The 23,055-nt window shown below is 32.7% G+C and overlaps 2 protein-coding genes and 1 pseudogene across 2 annotated transcripts in view; 1 reads left to right on the top strand and 2 right to left on the bottom strand.

Annotated features, from left to right (window-relative positions):
• The window catches only part of LOC131848199 (uncharacterized), a 32,886-nt gene that overhangs the window by 1,535 nt on the left and 8,296 nt on the right, over positions 1 to 23,055 (top strand). The window contains exons 2-3 of the mRNA XM_059197985.1: positions 20,979 to 21,130; positions 21,933 to 22,355. Of these exons, the coding sequence (XP_059053968.1) occupies positions 21,023 to 21,130; positions 21,933 to 22,355 (531 nt within the window). The 5' untranslated portion in view covers positions 20,979 to 21,022. The remainder of the gene's footprint in view (positions 1 to 20,978; positions 21,131 to 21,932; positions 22,356 to 23,055) is intronic.
• Positions 341 to 2,213, bottom strand: LOC131846615 (protein asteroid homolog 1-like). The gene has a single exon (XM_059195957.1). The coding sequence runs from the start codon at positions 2,211 to 2,213 to the stop codon at positions 438 to 440; it is 1,776 nt and encodes a 591-aa protein (XP_059051940.1). The 3' UTR covers positions 341 to 437.
• Positions 12,560 to 14,376, bottom strand: LOC131846620 (uncharacterized; annotated as a pseudogene).

Here is a 23,055-nt window from a genome sequence, read left to right as displayed (position 1 = left end):
GAGGAAAATGACAAATAAAGGATGATGATATTTATTTTCTCTAAACACATTGACAAAATATACAGTGAAACTAAATTTATATGCCCAATGGCTCTGTTAGGCATGTACAATTTAATGCTAAAGTACAGATTTGTGGAGACCGCACTAGTATCCGAAGAACATGTGTCACGTTTCACTTTTTTCTCGTGATTTACGGCTGTACTTCTTACGTGCTAAGATATATATACAAGGCTGAGGCTGGCTAAGGTTCTTGAATAAAATAATATTACTACTATAAATTGAGATTTAAGTTATCCTATCTTTCAAGCTGGATCAAATTCCACACAATATTTTTATATACAAAGATTAATAAAAAAATGGTACTTTATAAAATGGTACTTTTCTGTATTAAAGTAAGTTAACATCTGTTAATGATTTATTGATATTGTAATAATTATTTACAAATCAATTGAATTTTTAATATCTTTATACACAGCATAAATTCTTTTGTAAAATGCAAACACAGACGGCGAACGATTCAATTTTTGTGTTATAAATTGACGACCATTTCCGTCGTAATTATATTCTATTGCGAACAAAATTTTATACACGAATGTTCCATTGTATGTCGAGTGATAAATTGTAGGTTTAAAGGTAGCACCGCATAGCTTATTCAAATAATTCAAATGATTCAAGCAGAATTGAAATTGGACTAATGGATGGAGGAGCTGATCGCGATATATATCTCGTGCTTCCGAGCGCGGTAAACGAAAGAAATTAGCTAATGTTCTCATAGCTGCATCGACATCAGCTTCAGAAAATACGGGACTGTCATCTTGGCCCACTCTGTTATTGTCATGTGACAGAAGTCCCACGGCGATGTATGACAGCAGTACGCTATGAACTATATTATCTGTGGTATTGCTGGGTGATTTGCATGAGAAATAAATCAAAGATATCACGACAAGTCTTACATCTTCTGGTAATTCTTGCAAGTAATTAAAATTAAAACCTGCCAAACTGTTCTCCACGAAATGTTCGAAAAGTTTTAGATTTTTCAAGGAGATTCCCCATCCGTTTTCAAACGGGCTAACAGTTGCAGCGTATTCTGGTCTCATTGCCAGCGCATTTTCTGTGGATATAGTTTCCGGTTCTCCATGTTTGTTTATAAATATAAACTCATCTTTTTCATAATTCGTAAGTAAATTAAATGCATACTGTAGTATGTCTATTGAAAAGCGGAGACCGTCTTCATTGTTGTCACCTTCTATAGCCCACGAGCCTGAGATCTTTTTATGGTGATATAGATTCACATACGGAATAGCTACATGACCCAATGCTACGCCTTTCTCGAACCAATCGGGATCCTTTTCATTGATTACAACGTTGTTCCTATTTTCCAAATACATCGTGCATAACCTGCCTGTTTTATCGTCCAATACACGTCTTCTGACACTTTCATATTCCTCCAAAAATCCTACCTGGTCAGTTCTGCTCAAATATTCATTAATTATAATAAACATATTTTCAACAGAAGTGTCTGCAAGCCAATTTAATAAGAATATTAGTTTCGTATTACGTTCTATATCTGCCCAATCTTGTCGTAAATTGTCAAAAAAAAATTCTTCAAAAATTGTTATATCTGTCAATGTGATAAATATGGCTATTTTGTCACGATTTAAATTGTATTTATCTAAAAAGTTATCCAAAACGAATAGTTTACATTCGATAGCATTGTTTTTCTGATTAAACGCAATTGTAGTATAATTTACATAGGGTAATCCGGAGAAACTAAATTCAATGTCATTGCTAAGTATACAACAGTTGTTTCTTTTTGCGAAAGCAATTACATCATCTTTTGCTTCAAAAAGGGATATTGAGTACTCCATATCCATTTCATCCAATACCTGTTTGTAGACATCTTTCATGAAAATTGGTAACACTACATCTTTACTCTCCCAATTAACGTTATTCTTAGATGAGGCGATATAGAAATCCATGTGACCACCTTTAAATATAAAGTAACATTTAACGTTTGCGCGTTTGAACATAGACATGGCACTTCTTAAGTATTTAGCGTATTTGTCACTTTCACATCCATAAACAAATGGCAACTTACTATCCCTGTACTGGTTGTAAAAGAAATTTTGTCCGTCTATTACGACACTGCAGTTCTTTAGTTGATGATGAGATGACTCATTTTGAATTAAATGTCCGAAACCCTTAATCCGCATTTTGTAACCTGAAAAAAAAATTTTTGTAATGAACGTGCGCATATCGTTACTATGGCCTATAAAGTTGTAAGGAACTGCTCACAAGTTTATTTATTTAATAATAAACTAATAAATAAATCGTCTGCGTGTAATAGTAACCTTGGATAGTATAAAATTTTAATAATCTAACCCAAAAAAAGGCCAAACAGAAAGTTTCAATATTAATACTTAAGGGTAAAAATTTTCATTAAAAATTAAAATTTTAAACTCCTTTGTGGTATTAAAAAGTATAGTAAACATATATGTTATATGTTCATCCTCAGGATTTTGACTACCTGTGTACCAAATTTTATTTAAATCGGTTCAATACGAGACAGACAGACTGACAAAGTTACTTTTGCATTTATAATATCAGTAAGGATGTCATATATATGTATAGCATGGAGTATATTTAGTATCAGTTAGTGTAGTAGTACTTACTATGGAAGTGTAAATTGTAACAAAGGAATTGAACTTGCTTCACGCCACAACACTGACTAAAAAGTATATTATGATAATACAATTGCCAATGCACTGTGACTGAAATTTATATTGCGCCTCTGGATAACAGAAATAATGTGACCAGTTGCAAACTTAAAACTATGCTAAATGGTTGGCGAAAATTTTATATTTATTATTTTATTTACTCTTTATTGCAAAGATCATAAATTTGAGTAATAAGGTACAAAAGGCGTCTCTCCTCTGCCCAAAGTTACATACTTTGGACAGAGAAGATAGTAGGTGGCTCTTGAGTAGAATAGACATAAAAAAGGGCATAGTAATATTATAGTATACATAGGTATATATACCATGTATTAAGTACAACGCAGTTAGGAACAAGCTAAGAGGATAATATAATAGGGATTTCTTGGGCAATTTTTATTTGTTACGCCCGAAATTAACAACGTATCCAATCCCAGATCGTACCAATCTTAGATTGATCCCTATTTCCAGATCGGGCTCCAATCTGCGTCCCAATATGATAACTCTAGTTTTTTAAGAATTATTGTATTATATGAATATGGAAATAGCTATAGAACCTTCATTAAGTCCAATTTGCATCTGTTTTTTTTGCACAATAAACTTATTATCAGTTTAACGTGTTGTTTTAAATGAGTATGCATTTGCTACTCATATTTCTGTATTTATAATTTCAATTATATAACTATATATCTTGGCACGCGTTTCATAAAAATATATTTAAGTTTAAAAATGAAAAATAGACTGAATGCTAAAAATGGATTAGGATTAAACATTAGAAGATTATTATCTGTACTTCAGTATTATATTAATATCAATTTCCTTTCTTTTAAAATTTACTTTTTAATTTCACGGATTTTATTTTTCATAGACATGTTTAAGATTTATAAATAACTAATAACTCTATAATATATATGTCTTTGTTCAATAGTCAGATGTTCTCCATTTTGCAATATTCATTAATTATTATAAAAATGCGCTAAAGCACTCGCAATGGAAGAACGCGGGAATGCGCGGGCTATTTCTCTTTGTCATTTACATGCACATTATTTCTTGCATGAAAGTCAATTCCCGTGTAAAACAGCGTATATGTTACTATTAAGGTTCTACTAATAAAGACTATACTTACTATGCGTGTGTCTCCAATACACTGTTTGTAATGTTTTCTTTTATTGATTGAATGTATTTTTTAATAATAATAATATTAAATAATTATTAACATTCTGCACCTCTCTCTGCGTGTGTTTGTCAAATACTTGAAAATGTATTTCTCTATATAAAACTATAGGTGTGGGAAATTTCATGATTCTCCGTCCGCGCAATACTACGAGTATTGCGCGGGGTACAAAGTTTTGTTTGTTATATTCATACGACGCTTCACGTATATTCGGTGAAACTTTCTACCTCAGCTCCCAGTAATGATTTTCGCCCCGATACGGTATTGAAAGTATTAAGAGTAAAACATAAACATTCAACAATATACCTTCAATTAATCGTGTATTGCAGATGATTATGGCCGGCAATTAGATTTAATAACATAATCAAAATATAAATATAACAACTATAATAACTCCTGGCCAATTAACACAGCCTTATCTAGTCCAAACCTAAGCAGAGTTTGTGTTAGGAGTACTAGATGAGTATGAGACAAATACTTAATTTTTTTTATGTAAATTCATGCATAAATGTACATAGAAAGTACACTGACCGTTACACTCATCCTTATGAATACAATACTAATATTGGTACCGTACCGTATGCAAGGAATCCCCGCGACCATTAGAAGTAAAGAGATCCTCCAAACCACGTAGATATAAATTTTGCCAAAATGGCTCATAACTGTAATTAATGACAACACTGAAGTATTATTCTGAGTACAGTTTAGTATTATCGCCGACGAGTGACGTGTCATAAATTTGCTATCGATATAAATGTCGATGATTAAAACGTCAACACTAATTATAGAAATATCGATTAGAAAAATAATGTACTCATGTATTTCTTTATAAAAATTCCTAACTATAGATATACTGAACGCCTGAATAAAACATACCTATGTAATATTTACACCTACCTATGTAACCTCTTTGCTACATTGTATTATATTATTATACTTTTAAAAATAGAACATAAAGCTCTCGAATTTTAAATATGTCATTCTTAACTGAATCATTGGAGGGAAAATAGAAATCCTTTACAATAATACCAAATATTCGTTTTATTTTCATAAAAACAAAAAGATAGTACAAACAACATTTTTTACTACATAAACATAAAAGTTTCTAATAATAAATGGATGTTTGGTATTCTTGAGTCAATAATTACTATACAGATCCAGATGAAAGTTACAGAAACAGACAATATCTCAGATTAACACATAGTAATAATACTTTTACTTTATACTAACATGTCATACATACACTATAATACACATACAGCTATATCGCGCTTGATAGATAATTGTTAAATTGCACTGGGTCTTTTTTTAAATGTATTGTTGTAATATTATACTACATTAATAAATATTTATATAATACCATATGTAATATTATATTATCTGTGATAATACCTAAAAATCAATTGTATTGTGATCATAATTTTAACAACAAATATGAAAACTGTAAATCACGTAGTCTTGCCGACTTGTCTATTAATTCTTTTTTTTTCGAACTACTCTAATGCTGTTGGCCGCAGCTGTTCTTTACAGCTTCACCGGACGATTAATTAATCATCTGCTGCATGGGAAAGATCATCATAAAGAGCATTTTTTTCTCAAGGATGATAATGGAATGATGCACCTGCTTGCGCTTACATTTTCCTTTGGCGAGGCACCAGTGGAGGATGATAAGATGAACTTGAAGTCAGATCAGTTAGCACAACGTGGCAAATTTACCAGCAATTTAACATGATCGTCTCCAGGAGAAACCGCTGGAGGTCAACTTGACATGGTACATTCCTAAGAATGGAGTTATTAATCCACATAACTAACAATCCCCTTTTCCCCTAAAAAGAGCATTGTACGAGGCAGGCATTACGTCCGGTGAAACTGTAAATGCCATAGCATTAGAGTACTCCGAAACAAAGGGAGGGTTTACTTGTGATCCAACGATCAACCAGAGCAGAACTCTCTTGAATCACTCTATCTGTTACTAATAAATGCGTAGTTTAAAAAATCTAAGGAAATAGACAACCAAAGCAACTTCATTTTATAAATAGTAAAAGATTCATTAATAGTAAATATTATATACTACAAGTGATAAGTAGATTAGATAGTATATAGAAGTCAGTCTTATATCAATGTGGAAATCTTGTCTACATGAAATATATATATATATATATATATATATATATATATATATATAAATTCTCGTGTCGTGTTAGTTACCAAACTCCTCAAAAAGCTCTTTACTGATTTTTATACCCATTTCATTAAATTTTATGTACGGATAGGCCTGAGAATCGGCCAAGAGTGGGTCAATACAACACGAATCCCAATCTCATAAGATTTTATTTTATCTCAAATAAAGCAGACGATGTTACCGAATTGACTAATAATAATAATACATGCAATGTTTCAGTCGTAAATGTGCGACAAATCATAAAACTACCAGCAAAAGCTGAGAAAACGAGACAATGATAATAATAATATATCTATATTCTCCACAAAAACATTGACATAATATAAAGTGACACCGAGCCATTGGGCATGTAAAATTGAATGCTAAAGTGTAATTTTGTGGAGAACTGGCGTCCGAAGAACATGAGTCGCGGCTCACCTTCTTCTCATGATTTACATCTGTACTTCTTACGTGCTAAGATTTATGTATACAATTAATAAAACATGGTACTTTAATACATACTCACGGAATAAAGTAAGTAAGTTAACATCTGTTAATGATTTATTGATATTGTAATAATTATTTACAAATCAATTGAATTTTTAATATCTTTATACACAGCATAAATTCTTTTGTAAAATGCAAACACAGACGGCGAACGATTCAATTTTTGTGTTATAAATTGACGACCATTTCCGTCGTAATTATAGTCTATTGCGAACAAAATTTTATACACGAATGTTCCATTGTATGTCGAGTGATAAATTGTAGGTTTAAAGGTAGCACCGCATAGCTTATTCAAATAATTCAAATGATTCAAGCAGAATTGAAATTGGACTAATGGATGGAGGAGCTGATCGCGATATATATCTCGTGCTTCCGAGCGCGGTAAACGAAAGAAATTAGCTAATGTTCTCATAGCTGCATCGACATCAGCTTCAGAAAATACGGGACTGTCATCTTGGCCCACTCTGTTATTGTCATGTGACAGAAGTCCCACGGCGATGTATGACAGCAGTACGCTATGAACTATATTATCTGTGGTATTGCTGGGTGATTTGCATGAGAAATAAATCAAAGATATCACGACAAGTCTTACATCTTCTGGTAATTCTTGCAAGTAATTAAAATTAAAACCTGCCAAACTGTTCTCCACGAAATGTTCGAAAAGTTTTAGATTTTTCAAGGAGATTCCCCATCCGTTTTCAAACGGGCTAACATTTGCAGCGTATTCTGGTCTCATTACCAGCGCATTTTCTGTGGATATAGTTTCCGGCACTCCATGTTTGTTTATAAATATAAACTCATCCTTTTCATAATTCGTAAGTAAATTAAATACATACTGTAGTATGTCTATTGAAAAGCGGAGACCGTCTTCATTGTTGTCACCTTCTATAGCCCACGAGCCTGAGATCTGTTTATGGTGATATAGATTCACATACGGAATAGCTACATGACCCAATGCTACGCCTTTCTCGAACCAATCAGGATCCTTTTCATTGATTACAACGTCGTTCCTATTTTCCAAATACATCATGCATAACCTGCCTGTTTTATCGTCCAATACACGTCTTCTGACACTTTCATATTCCTCCAAAAATCCTAACTGGTCAGTTCTGCTCAAATATTCATTAATTATAATAAACATATTTTCAACAGACGTGTTCGCAAGCCATTTTAATAGCAACATCAATTTCTTATTTGGATATATATTTGCCCAATCTTGTCGTAAATTGTCAAAAAAAAATTCTTCAAAAATTGTTATATCTGTCAATGTGATAAATATGGCTATTTTGTCACGATTTAAATTGTATTTATCTAAAAAGTTATCCAAAACGAATAGTTTACATTCGATAGCATTGTTTTTCTGATTAAACGCAATTGTAGTATAATTTACATAGGGTAATCCGGAGAAACTAAATTCAATGTCATTGCTAAGTATACAACAGTTGTTTCTTTTTGCGAAAGCAATTACATCATCTTTTGCTTCAAAAAGGGATATTGAGTACTCCATATCCATTTCATCCAATACCTGTTTGTAGACATCTTTCATGAAAATTGGTAACACTACATCTTTACTTTCCCAATTAAAGTAATTCTTAGATGAGAAGATATCTAAATCCATGTGACCACCTTTAAATATAAAGTAACATTTAACGTTTGCGCGTTTGAACATAGACATGACACTTCTTAAGTATTTAGCGTATTTGTCACTTTCACATCCATAAACAAATGGCAACTTACTATCCCTGTACTGGTTGTAAAAGAAATTTTGTCCGTCTATTACGACACTGCAGTTCTTTAGTTGATGATGAGATGACTCATTTTGAATTAAATGTCCGAAACCCTTAATCCGCATTTTGTAACCTGAAAAAAAAAAAAATTTGTAATGAATGTGCGCATATCGTTACTATGGCCTATAAAGTTGTAAGGAACTGCTCACAAGTTTATTTATTTAATAATAAACTAATAAATAAATCGTCTGCGTGTAATAGTAACCTTGGATAGTATAAAATTTTAATAATCTAACCCAAAAAAAGGCCAAACAGAAAGTTTCAATATTAATACTTAAGGGTAAAAATTTTCATTAAAAATTAAAATTTTAAACTCCTTTGTGGTATTAAAAAGTATAGTAAACATATATGTTATATGTTCATCCTCAGGATTTTGACTACCTGTGTACCAAATTTTATTTAAATCGGTTCAATACGAGACAGACAGACTGACAATGTTACTTTTGCATTTATAATATCAGTAAGGATGTCATATATATGTATAGCATGGAGTATATTTAGTATCAGTTAGTGTAGTAGTACTTACTATGGAAGTGTAAATTGTAACAAAGGAATTGAACTTGCTTCACGCCACAACACTGACTAAAAAGTATATTATGATAATACAATTGCCAATGCACTGTGACTGAAATTTATATTGCGCCTCTGGATAACAGAAATAATGTGACCAGTTGCAAACTTAAAACTATGCTAAATGGTTGGCGAAAATTTTATATTTATTATTTTATTTACTCTTTATTGCAAAGATCATAAATTTGAGTAATAAGGTACAAAAGGCGTCTCTCCTCTGCCCAAAGTTACATACTTTGGACAGAGAAGATAGTAGGTGGCTCTTGAGTAGAATAGACATAAAAAAGGGCATAGTAATATTATAGTATACATATATATACCATGTATTAAGTACAACGCAGTTAGGAACAAGCTAAGAGGATAATATAATAGGGATTTCTTGGGCAATTTTTATTTGTTACGCCCGAAATTAACAACGTATCCAATCCCAGATCGTACCAATCTTAGATTGATCCCTATTTCCAGATCGGGCTCCAATCTGCGTCCCAATATGATAACTCTAGTTTTTTAAGAATTATTGTATTATATGAATATGGAAATAGCTATAGAACCTTCATTAAGTCCAATTTGCATCTGTTTTTTTTGCACAATAAACTTATTATCAGTTTAACGTGTTGTTTTAAATGAGTATGCATTTGCTACTCATATTTCTGTATTTATAATTTCAATTATATAACTATATATCTTGGCACGCGTTTCATAAAAATATATTTAAGTTTAAAAATGAAAAATAGACTGAATGCTAAAAATGGATTAGGATTAAACATTAGAAGATTATTATCTGTACTTCAGTATTATATTAATATCAATTTCCTTTCTTTTAAAATTTACTTTTTAATTTCACGGATTTTATTTTTCATAGACATGTTTAAGATTTATAAATAACTAATAACTCTATAATATATATGTCTTTGTTCAATAGTCAGATGTTCTCCATTTTGCAATATTCATTAATTATTATAAAAATGCGCTAAAGCACTCGCAATGGAAGAACGCGGGAATGCGCGGGCTATTTCTCTTTGTCATTTACATGCACATTATTTCTTGCATGAAAGTCAATTCCCGTGTAAAACAGCGTATATGTTACTATTAAGGTTCTACTAATAAAGACTATACTTACTATGCGTGTGTCTCCAATACACTGTTTGTAATGTTTTCTTTTATTGATTGAATGTATTTTTTAATAATAATAATATTAAATAATTATTAACATTCTGCACCTCTCTCTGCGTGTGTTTGTCAAATACTTGAAAATGTATTTCTCTATATAAAACTATAGGTGTGGGAAATTTCATGATTCTCCGTCCGCGCAATACTACGAGTATTGCGCGGGGTACAAAGTTTTGTTTGTTATATTCATACGACGCTTCACGTATATTCGGTGAAACTTTCTACCTCAGCTCCCAGTAATAATTTTCGCCCCGATACGGTATTGAAAGTATTAAGAGTAAAACATAAACATTCAACAATATACCTTCAATTAATCGTGTATTGCAGATGATTATGGCCGGCAATAATTACTTATCAAGATGAACTAGATTTAATAACATAATCAAAATACAAATATAACAACTATAATAACTCCTGGCCAATTAACACAGCCTCATCTAGTCCAAACCTAAGCAGAGTTTGTGTTAGGAGTACTAGATGAGTATGAGACAAATACTTAATTTTTTTTATGTAAATTCATGCATAAATGTACATAGAAAGTACACTGACCGTTACACTCATCCTTATGAATACAATACTAATATTGGTACCGTACCGTATGCAAGGAATCCCCGCGACCATTAGAAGTAAAGAGATCCTCCAAACCACGTAGATATAAATTTTGCCAAAATGGCTCATAACTGTAATTAATGACAACACTGAAGTATTGTTCTGAGTACAGTTTAGTATTATCGCCGACGAGTGACGTGTCATAAATTTGCTATCGATATAAATGTCGATGATTAAAACGTCAACACTAATTATAGAAATATCGATTAGAAAAATAATGTACTCATGTATTTCTTTATAAAAATTCCTAACTATAGATATACTGAACGCCTGAATAAAACATACCTATGTAATATTTACACCTACCTATGTAACCTCTTTGCTACATTGTATTATATTATTATACTTTTAAAAATAGAACATAAAGCTCTCGAATTTTAAATATGTCATTCTTAACTGAATCATTGGAGGGAAAATAGAAATCCTTTACAATAATACCAAATATTCGTTTTATTTTCATAAAAACAAAAAGATAGTACAAACAACATTTTTTACTACATAAACATAAAAGTTTCTAATAATAAATGGATGTTTGGTATTCTTGAGTCAATAATTACTATACAGATCCAGATGAAAGTTACAGAAACAGACAATATCTCAGATTAACACATAGTAATAATACTTTTACTTTATACTAACATGTCATACATACACTATAATACACATACAGCTATATCGCGCTTGATAGATAATTGTTAAATTGCACTGGGTCTTTTTTTAAATGTATTGTTGTAATATTATACTACATTAATAAATATTTATATAATACCATATGTAATATTATATTATCTGTGATAATACCTAAAAATCAATTGTATTGTGATCATAATTTTAACAACAAATATGAAAACTGTAAATCACGTAGTCTTGCCGACTTGTCTATTAATTCTTTTTTTTTCGAACTACTCTAATGCTGTTGGCCGCAGCTGTTCTTTACAGCTTCACCGGACGATTAATTAATCATCTGCTGTATGGGAAAGATCATCATAAAGAGCATTTTTTTCTCAAGGATGATAATAGAATGATGCACCTGCTTGCGCTTACATTTTCCTTTGGCGAGGCACCAGTGGAGGATGATAAGATGAACTTGAAGTCAGATCAGTTAGCACAACGTGGCAAATTTACCAGCAATTTAACATGATCGTCTCCAGGGGAAACCGCTGGAGGTCAACTTGACATGGTACATTCCTAAGAATGGAGTTATTAATCCACATAACTAACAATCCCCTTTTCCCTAAAAAGAGCATTGTACGAGGCAGGCATTACGTCCGGTGAAACTGTAAATGCCATAGCATTAGAGTACTCCGAAACAAAGGGAGGGTTTACTTGTGATCCAACGATCAACCAGAGCAGAACTCTCTTGAATCACTCTATCTGTTAATAATAATAATAATTTTTATACCCATTTCATTAAATTTTGTGTGCGTATCCGGTAGGCCTGAGAATCGGCCAAGAGTGGGTCAATACAACACGAATCCCAATCTCATAAGATTTTATTTTATCTCAAATAAAGCAGACGATGTTACCGAATTGACTAATAATAATAATACATGCAATGTTTCAGTCGTAAATGTGCGACAAATCATAAAACTACCAGCAAAAGCTGAGAAAACGAGACAATGATAATAATAATATATCTATATTCTCCACAAAAACATTGACATAATATAAAGTGACACCGAGCCATTGGGCATGTAAAATTGAATGCTAACGTATAATTTTGTGGAGAACTGGCGTCCGAAGAACATGAGTCGCGGCTCACCTTCTTCTCATGATTTACATCTGTACTTCTTACGTGCTAAGATTTATGTATACAATTAATAAAACATGGTACTTTAATACATACTCACGGAATAAAGTAAGTAAGTTAACATCTGTTAATGATTTATTGATATTGTAATAATTATTTACAAATCAATTGAATTTTTAATATCTTTATACACAGCATAAATTCTTTTGTAAAATGCAAACACAGACGGCGAACGATTCAATTTTTGTGTTATAAATTGACGACCATTTCCGTCGTAATTATTTTCTATTGCGAACAAAATTTTATACACGAATGTTCCATTGTATGTCGAGTGATAAATTGTAGGTTTAAAGGTAGCACCGCATAGCTTATTCAAATAATTCAAATGATTCAAGCAGAATTGAAATTGGACTAATGGATGGAGGAGCTGATCGCGATATATATCTCGTGCTTCCGAGCGCGGTAAACGAATGAAATTAGCTAATGTTCTCATAGCTGCATCGACATCAGCTTCAGAAAATACGGGACTGTCATCTTGGCCCACTCTGTTATTGTCATGTGACAGAAGTCCCACGGCGATGTATGACAGCAGTACGCTATGAACTATATTATCTGTGGTATTGCTGGGTGATTTGCATGAGAAATAAATCAAAGATATCACGACAAGTCTTACATCTTCTGGTAATTCTTGCAAGTAATTAAAATTAAAACCTGCCAAACTGTTCTCCACGAAATGTTCGAAAAGTTTTAGATTTTTCAAGGAGATTCCCCATCCGTTTTCAAACGGGCTAACAGTTGCAGCGTATTCTGGTCTCATTACCAGCGCATTTTCTGTGGATATAGTTTCCGGCACTCCATGTTTGTTTATAAATATAAACTCATCCTTTGCATAATTCGTAAGTAAATTAAATGCATACTGTATTATGTCTATTGAAAAGCGGAGACCGTCTTCATTGTTGTCACCTTCTATAGCCCACGAGCCTGAGATCTGTTTATGGTGATATAGATTCACATACGGAATAGCTACATGACCCAATGCTACGCCTTTCTCGAACCAATCGGGATCCTTTTCATTGATTACAACGTTGTTCCTATTTTCCAAATACATCGTGCATAACCTGCCTGTTTTATCGTCCAATACACGTCTTCTGACACTTTCATATTCCTCCAAAAATCGTACCTGGTCGGTTCTGCTCAAATATTCATTAATTATAGTAAACATATTTTCAACAGAAGTGTCTGCAAGCCAATTTAATAAGAATATTAGTTTCGTATTACGTTCTATATCTGCCCAATCTTGTCGTAAATTGTCAAAAAAAATTCTTCAAAAATTGTTATATCTGTCAATGTGATAAATATGGCTATTTTGTCACGATTTAAATTGTATTTATCTAAAAAGTTATCCAAAACGAATAGTTTACATTCGATAGCATTGTTTTTCTGATTAAACGCAATTGTAGTATAATTTACATAGGGTAATCCGGAGAAACTAAATTCAATGTCATTGCTAAGTATACAACAGTTGTTTCTTTTTGCGAAAGCAATTACATCATCTTTTGCTTCAAAACGGGATATTGAGTACTCCATATCCATTTCATCCAATACCTGTTTGTAGACATCTTTCATGAAAATTGGTAACACTACATCTTTACTTTCCCAATTAACGTTATTCTTAGATGAGACGATATCTAAATACATGTGACCACCTTTAAATATAAAGTAACATTTGACGTTTGCGCGTTTGAACATAGACATGACATTTCTTAAGTATTTAGCGTATTTGTCACTTTCACATCCATAAACAAATGGCAACTTACTATCCCTGTACTGGTTGTAAAAGAAATTTTGTCCGTCTATTACGACACTGCAGTTCTTTAGTTGATGATGAGATGAGTCACGTTGAATTAAATACCCGAAACCCTTAATCCACATTTTGTAACCTGAAAAAAATTACTTTGTAATGAATGTGCGCATATCGTTACTATGGCCTATAAAGTTGTAAGGAACTGCTCACAAGTTTATTTATTTAATAATAAACTAATAAATAAATCGAAGCGTGGAATATATAATCTAACCCAAAAATAAGCCAAACAAAAAGTTTTAATATACTTAAGAGTAAAAATTTATTCACATATTTAATTTTTACACCTCTATTATACTCCTTTTTGGTGTTAAAAAGTATAGTTAGCATATGTTCATACTCAGGATTTTGACTATCAGTGTACCAAATTTTATTTAAATCGGTTCAATACGAGACAGACAGATTGGCAGAGTTACTTTCGCATTTATAATCAATAAGGATGTTGTATATATAGCACGGCGTATATTTAGTATCAGTTACAATACTAAATACTATTGTAGTACTTACTGTATAAGTGTAAATTGTAACAGAGGAATTGAACTTGCTTCACGCCACAACACTAACAAAAAGCAGAAATTTAGCAATTAGTTTATATACACATACATATATAGATACATATATATATATATCTTCTTTTTATGTTGCGTCTCTGAATAAGAGAAATAATGTGACCAGTTGCAAACTTAAAATTCTGCTAGATGGTTGGCGAAAAATTACAAAGAACATAAATTAGAGTAATAACAAAAGGCGGAGGACAGAAGATAGAAGGTAGTAGGTGGCTCTTGAGTGGAATAGACACATAAAAAAGGGCATAGTAATATTATAGTATACATATATATACCATGTATTAAGTACAACGCAGTTAGAAACAAGCTAAGAGGATAATATAATAGGGATTTCTTGGGCAATTTTTATTTCTTACGCCCGAAATTAACAACGTATCCAATCCCAGATCGTACCAATCTTAGATTGATCCATATTTCCAGATCGGTCTCCAATCTGTGTCCCAATATGACAACTCTAGTTTTTTAAGGATTATTGTGTTATATGTATATGGATATAGATATAGAACCTTAGTTAAGTCCAGTTTGTATCTGTTTATTTTTCTGCACAATAAACTTAGGTATTATGATTGGTCGTGCCCCCGTACCGTTCTGTTTTACGTAAAATGTATTTCTGTATTTAAAATTTTAATTATATATCTTGGCACGCGTTTTATAAAAATATATTGAATCGCAATCGTGAGGGGTTACATTTTACTACTTTTTAGTTCACTCGTTCCCGCGTGGCAGTCATTTCCCTTTCATTTAAAATTAAGTTTTTAATTTCACGGATTTCATTTTTCGTAGACATGTTTAAGATTTATAAATAACTAATAAGTCTATAATGTATATGTCTTTGTTCTATAGTCAGATGTTCTCCATTTTGGAATATTCATTCATTATTATAAAAATGCGCTAAAGCACTCGCAATGGAAGAACGCGGGAATGCGCGGCCTTTTTCTCTTTGTCATTTACATGCACATTATTTCTTGCATGAAAGTCAATTCCCGTGTAAAAGAGCGTACCTGTAAAGATAACAATTAAGGTTTTACTAACAGAGACTATATATACTATGCGGGTGTGTCAATTACATCGTAGTGTGTGTAATGTTTTCTTTAAATGTATTTTTTTAATAAGAAAGAGAGATAATAATAACTTTAAATAAATATTAACATTCTGCACCCCACTCTATATAAACTATAGTTGTGTGAAATCACATGTTCTTCCGTCCGCGCATATTTTGTAAAAAGTTGTGCAACATATTGTTTGTTATATTTATAACGGCCTTTCCTGTATATTTTCGGTGAAACTTTCTACCTCAGCTCCCAGCAATGATTTTTCGACCCGATACGTTATTGAAAGTATTATGAGTAAAACATAAACATCCAACAATACACCTTCAATTAATCGTGTATTGCAAATGGTTATGGCCGGCAATAATTACTTATCAAGATGAGCTAGATTAAATAAATGTAGGTTCACAAAATATAATAATAACAACAATAATAACCCTGGTCAATTAACACAGCCTCATCTAGTCCAAATCTAAGCAGAGTTTGTGTTATGAGTACTAGATCACTGAGACAAATATTTAAATACATTTTTATTATATAAATGCGTAAATAAATGTACGTAGAAAAAATATTTGTACCGTGCGATTGTGTAATAGAACTCGTGACCATTTGAAGTAAAGAGGTCCGCTAAACTACGGAGGCACAATTTTTGCCAAAATGGCTTATAACTGTAATTAATGGTAACATTGAAGTATTACTCAGAGTATTAACCGAGTAGCTACAAGTTTCCTGTCAATGTAAATAAATGTCGATGTTTAAAACGGCAATACTCATAATCGTATAAAGTATATATTATTTTTCTAATCGTTATTTCCAATTAGAAAAATAATATATATTTTTTATAAAGATTCCAACAGTAATCCTAGCTAAAGATATACTGAACGCCTGAATAAAACATACCTATATAATATTGTCTAAGACGTTAGGTATTGTTTTTTACAAGTGTATGCAACCTCTTTGCTACATTGTATTATATTATTTTTAAGATTAGAACTTAGAGCTCTCGAATTTTAAATACATTAGGTAAGTCATTCATAAATGTATCATTGGAGGGAAAATACAAATACTTTACAACAGTACAAAATATTCGGTTTAAATTCATAAAAACAAGAGTATAATATCATCATCATCGTCATCATCGCAGCCCGGAAGACGTCCACTGCTGGACTTAGGCCTCTCCCAAAGACCCCACGACGATCGGTCCCGCGTTACAATGCCTTCCTTTCTTGACCAGATCGTCGGTCCACCTTGCTGGAGGCCTTCCCACGCTGCGTCTCGAGTACTTTATTGCCCCAAAGGCCATCTGTCCTACGAGCTATGTGCCTTGTCCTTTGCCACTTCAGTGTCGCATTTCTTCGTGCTACGTCGGTCACTCGGGTTACGATATTTTTTACTGCTTAAACAAAAAGTTTCTATTAATGAATAGATGTTTGTTGAAGAAAGATAGACAGAAAACATAAATAGAAACAGAAAATATGTCAGAGTAACACATACTTGTAGTTATACTAACATGTCATGCATACACATACAGCTATATCGCGCTCGATAGATAATTGTTTAATTGTACTGCTTCTCTTCATAAATGTGTTGTGTCAAAGTGTCGTAATATTATATTAATAAATAATTTATATAATACCTAAAAATCAAACATTATAATCTGGATAAATATAACCAGATCAAGGCTGCAACTAAGTGCTCAATGTACCCGGAAAAATGCAGTCAGCAACGAATGGCGCCGTACTACCAAAAACCTCACTCATCGTGATTCAAAATGACGACCACGACCACTCTGACAAGATACTGACTAAGAAGAAGAACATTATAATAGTTTATTGTGATCGTTATTTTAACAACAAATATGAAAACTGTAAATCACGTGGTCTTGCTGACTTGTTTATTAATCTTTTTTTTTCAAACTACTCATCGCATAGGCAAGACCGCTTGATTTACAGTTTTCTTATTTGTTGTTAAAATTACGATCTCAATAAACTATTATAAAATTACTACAATTGACATTTAGGTTGGTATTATATAAATTACTAGCTGTCCCGGCAAACGTTGTTTTGCCATATAAATTAATAACGCTATAAAATAGGGGTTGGTAGAAGTTAGAAGGGTGAAAATTTAGGATTGTATGTATTTTTGTACGTTGTATCATAAAAAATTAGAAAGTCAAAGTTTATCTAAAAAAAAAATTTATGGGTGGACTACCCCTAACATTTATGGGGATGAAAAATAGATGTTGGCCGATTCTCATACCTACTCAATACGCTCACAAAATTTCATGAGAATCGGTCAAGCCGTTTCGGAGGAGTATGGGAACGAAAACTGTGACACGAGAATTTTATATATAAGATTAAAGCAAAAACATTTTCAACTAGTGTAAAATAAAGATTTTGAGACTGGGCCAGGTTTGGTATTTATAAGTCTAGTTAATCTTCACGAAATTTAACTGAAAACGTAGCTATATATGTATTAAGCTATGTTAAGTTATTGTAAATATTTATGTTTACTTTGTTAGTTGTAGTCTACAACTTAATGTGCTACCGTCGTCGTCGATCTCTTATTGTATTATTTTACTGGTAAACGCTATAACAGAATAGCAGAGAGGGTGGACCCCACTGAGTTATAGACCGTTATGTCTTCTTTATTATTGTATGCGCAATATAAAAAGATATATATATATATATATATATATATACACTTGTCATTGGAGGGTAAGATATTGTTAGTAATATAGACTAATGACCTGATGACTAGCAATGTACCATATCGGGTTAACTGTCTCACAATCTGTCTCTATCTATATTGAGTGTATAAATGATACATGCTGATAAACGAGTGCTAATGTTGATAAGCGGTAATGGTCTACATGAACAACGCCACGGATATCATGTTATCTTGGCACAAATACCAAAAATGTTTTCCAATTACAATGAAATTTGCCTCATACATACTATAACATCTTAGTTATCGGATAGACTATTCCAGGTCAAGAAGGGAGTTCACACATCAAAATTCCACCAAATATTAACTGAGGTGTCCTAGGGATCTGTTTTGGGGCCAGTATTAAATACTATTTACACATCAGTTTTCCACAATGCAAGAGTCTAACCATGTAATAAATCTCAAGACAATTCACACAGCGCCATATAAACCTAAGTAAAGCTAGTTAAAGCTTGTGTTATGGGTACTAGATAACTGACACAAATACATAGATAATTTTTTTTTCGTAAATGTTTCAATCTTATACATAGAAAATACCCAGACCGATACAAACAATCAGACTCATGAATACAAATGTTTGTGCCGTGCGAGGAATCGAACCCGCGACCATCGGACGTAAAGCGGTGTGCTAGACCGCTAGACCACCGAGGCCGAGGCCGTAAAATATATGGGATAGTGATCCCATTCATAGCAATGTACCCTGGCAGATGACCTTAGTTATCGATAAATTCACCAGAACCAAACAAAGAAGTTGATAGAAAGATAATGATAAGAAATTACTCAGAAAACCAACATGCACGCATACTCCTCGAGTCATATTTTTAAACTCATATAATAAAAATAATAATAAATAAAAAACCTTTCGGTTTCCTAAAATAGCAAAAATGTTACATTTACTAATTATTTATTCACATATCATATTATTGATCCTTTATATATCCTATTTGTTATTTAATTATATTATTATTTCTATTCTATTATTTTATTTACAACTAGCTACTCGGCCCGACTTCGCACCGGTGTACATGCATTATTATATTTATAACGCTATATAAAAAAACGCTTCAAAATCCGTTGCGTTGTTTTAAAGATTTAAGTTAACATAGGGACGGACAGACAGCGACAGCCACTTTATTTTATACTATGTAATGATTAGCTAAGTAGCCAACCAAGCAAAAAGAATTCTTCGTGTCTTAAAACAGATTTGTTATTCGATTGTTTAAATTGTTTAGATACGACTTTCTTTAATTATTTTACTAGTTTTGTGAAATGAAAATAAAACATTACGTACTCAGTAAAGTAAGATACTCTATACAAAAATCATAACTTACGCTGTTTTATCTAACGGACGCAATTGACGCATGCGCCGTTTGAGGGTTAGGGATGAACGTCTATTCAGAAGGTTCGGTTATCGATAAACAATTAGTTATATATATATATATATATATATATATATATATATATATATATATATATAACTATATATAATATATATTATAATAAGGCGGTGTGCTAAACGTAATTTTTTACGGCAATATGTCGTTTAAAAGTTTTGCTATCGCGCTTCGGTGAGGAGCTACGCAAGCCCCGAACAGGAATAGAAAGAATACTAAACTACCCTCCTTTTTGTCTTCTTTTTTCACATCAATCATGATGTGATGGTAGAGTGCCGCTCCCAATAGAACAGCCCCTTGTTCTTTAACCTCAGTCTCCAGTCTGAGTATCTTGGTCAAATATATCACGCCTTTTCTTTAATCGTAGCACGTTTTTGAGTATTGTAAGTTGCCCAATGAATTTATTTGGGTGCCTTTGTAGTCGCCATTTGTATTTGTTGCCGTATTCAGTGATTACATCCTTAATAATGGATATATCATGTATGACGGCCTCGGTGTTCTAGCGGTTTAGCACACTGCTTTATTTCCAATTGTCGAGGGTTCGATTCCTCGCACGGTGCCACCATTGTTTTCATGAGTATGATTGTTTGTATCGGTCTAGGTAGGTATTTAATTATATAAAAAAATCTCTAAATATTTTTTCTGATGTCTAATAGACTGTAGTGTAATCTGCTTACCATGGGACTAGATGGTTGTGTTAATTGTCCAGGGTTATTATTATTATTTTATATTAACCTCAGTTATCCTTATAAACCACAGTTCATTCGAAAGTTGTTTTAATATATAGTTTTGAACTCTCTGTATTATCATTATGTTAGAGTCACTGGCAGAGAGCAACAGTTGCATCCCATATGTCCAGATTGGCTTATATATTTGTTTTGCCTTATAAATGAGAAGTTTACATTCCTTCTACTAGTCACTTAATATTGACTTCACCAGGAATGGGAGAAAGGAGGTAGTTGTCAGGCGAGGTGCCGGCGTATATGGGCAGTCTACCAGACTTGACGGAGCGCTCGCGTCCGTCGCCGGTCGGACGGACCGCCTCGCGGACGGTGTCCGACCCTCATCGCCACCGCGCCGTCATACCTCAGGTATTCATTTTTATTATTAGCACATTTCACACAATACCAAATTAGAGAAACACACAGACTAACACAATTCAAATTGTGTTGGTCTGTGTGTTTCTCTAATTTGGACTCGATTTTTACCATATTTCACACAATGCTTGTTTGAAACAAGCATGACACAAGCATTGTGTGAAATATGGTTTATTTATTATTTTGTTTATTCATTAGAGCAAAACACAGACCAAAACAATTTGAAGTCCTCGGTTTGTACCAGATTTAACACAATGCTTGTTTCAAACTAGAGAAACACACAGACCAACACAATTTGAAGGCCTCAATTTTTACCACATTTCACACAATGCTTGTTCCAAACTAGAGAAACACGCACACCAATACAATTTGACGGCCTCGGTGGTCTAGCGGTTTAGCACACCGCCTTACTTGGTCGCGGGTTCGATTCCTCGCACGGCATTTGTATTCATGAATATGATAGTTTGTATCAGTCTGGATGTATTCTATGTATAATAACCCAGGACAATCCACATAGTTCATCTAGACACAAGCTAAACAGAGCTTGTATAATGGGTACTAGACTAATTAGAAATACTAAATAAGTATAATATTTACAGAATATACACAAATGCCAATTCAAATTGTTATACTCATAAGAGACATGAATACTAATGATTGCGTCGTACGCCGAATCGAACCGGTGACCATCAGAAGTGAGACGGTGTGTGCTAAACCTCCAGACTAATGAAGCAGTTAAAGGTGTTTTTTTTTTCAATTATATTACAGTATAACCTGTACGGCATATTTTCTACAGATTCCAGTGAGCACGATTTGCAAGAAAGAATGGCTGTGGAAGAAACCGAAAACACCATCGAGAGTGGCACAACCGGCTGTCGTCCCTCGGAGGAGGGATTCCGCGGCATCTTCCCTCGGTGCAGCATCTGTTCGGAAGCTCCTTACCAGACAGCCACCGAAAGTGCCCAAACCAATCGTCAACCGCTTTACTCTCCTCTGTCTATCAAGCGGACTTTGTGCGACAGCCTTATTACCTTTCACAGCATTCGCCGGTGCAGAAGCCGCTGCCATGCCTCTCGCTCTAATGCACTCCATAGCTGCCGTTATTGCGCCTTTCTCTCCTTTAATCCTTCAAAAATTAGGAGCACGAATTGTTATAACTATAGCCCATATATTGGTCTTTATTCTGATCACTGCACATACAGTAGCGACGCCATTATCAGTAGCCATTATTATTGCTAAAAGTTGCATATAGATGGCGTGATTGGTATCGGTGGAATTCTTCATAGTTTTGCAAACGTTTTAAAAAACAAAACTGTGTTTTCAAAACTGTTTAATCAATTTTTAAAAAGTTATATATACATGTTAAAATGAAATAATGCGTGTAGAAAAGTAATTTTCATATATTTACTCATTTTGTTATTTTCCAGTACTTAATTACACTTTAATCAGTGCTAATATGGGGCTCAATGTTTTCAAAATGCTTTCATAGATGGCATTGTCGTCATTTGTATCGGCCTAATTAAATGTCTTTTTTATATTTTCCAATAATAAGCACTTAATATATTATTATTGTAAATTAAACATATAAAATTTTTTTAAGTAAATTAAAAATAGCCGAACAAGCAAGTAATACTATTTCCAATAATACTTATGTATGAAGTGTTGTCATATTAAAAATAAATACATGTATTATCGATTTTTTTGAATAATCGATAACAGGATTTTATTACAGCGCATTATTCGATGATGCTTTTAATGAGTCGTTGTGAACAGTAAATTTTCATTATTATGTATTATAGCAGTGTTCCGTTTCAAAGAACGGAATATAGTAGTACATTATTAGTGTCGTTGGTTATTTACATTTGTACTGAATAATCGATTACATAATAATTTAAAATATCGAGTACGAATCGTAGCTG

The sequence above is a fragment of the Achroia grisella genome, unplaced genomic scaffold (assembly GCF_030625045.1).
Source record: "Achroia grisella isolate CSIRO2021 unplaced genomic scaffold, CSIRO_AGI_Agris_v1 utg109, whole genome shotgun sequence".
Taxonomy (NCBI): domain Eukaryota; kingdom Metazoa; phylum Arthropoda; class Insecta; order Lepidoptera; family Pyralidae; genus Achroia; species Achroia grisella.
Note: the sequence above shows the minus strand (reverse complement) of the source record. Positions and strands in the feature narration are given on the sequence as shown.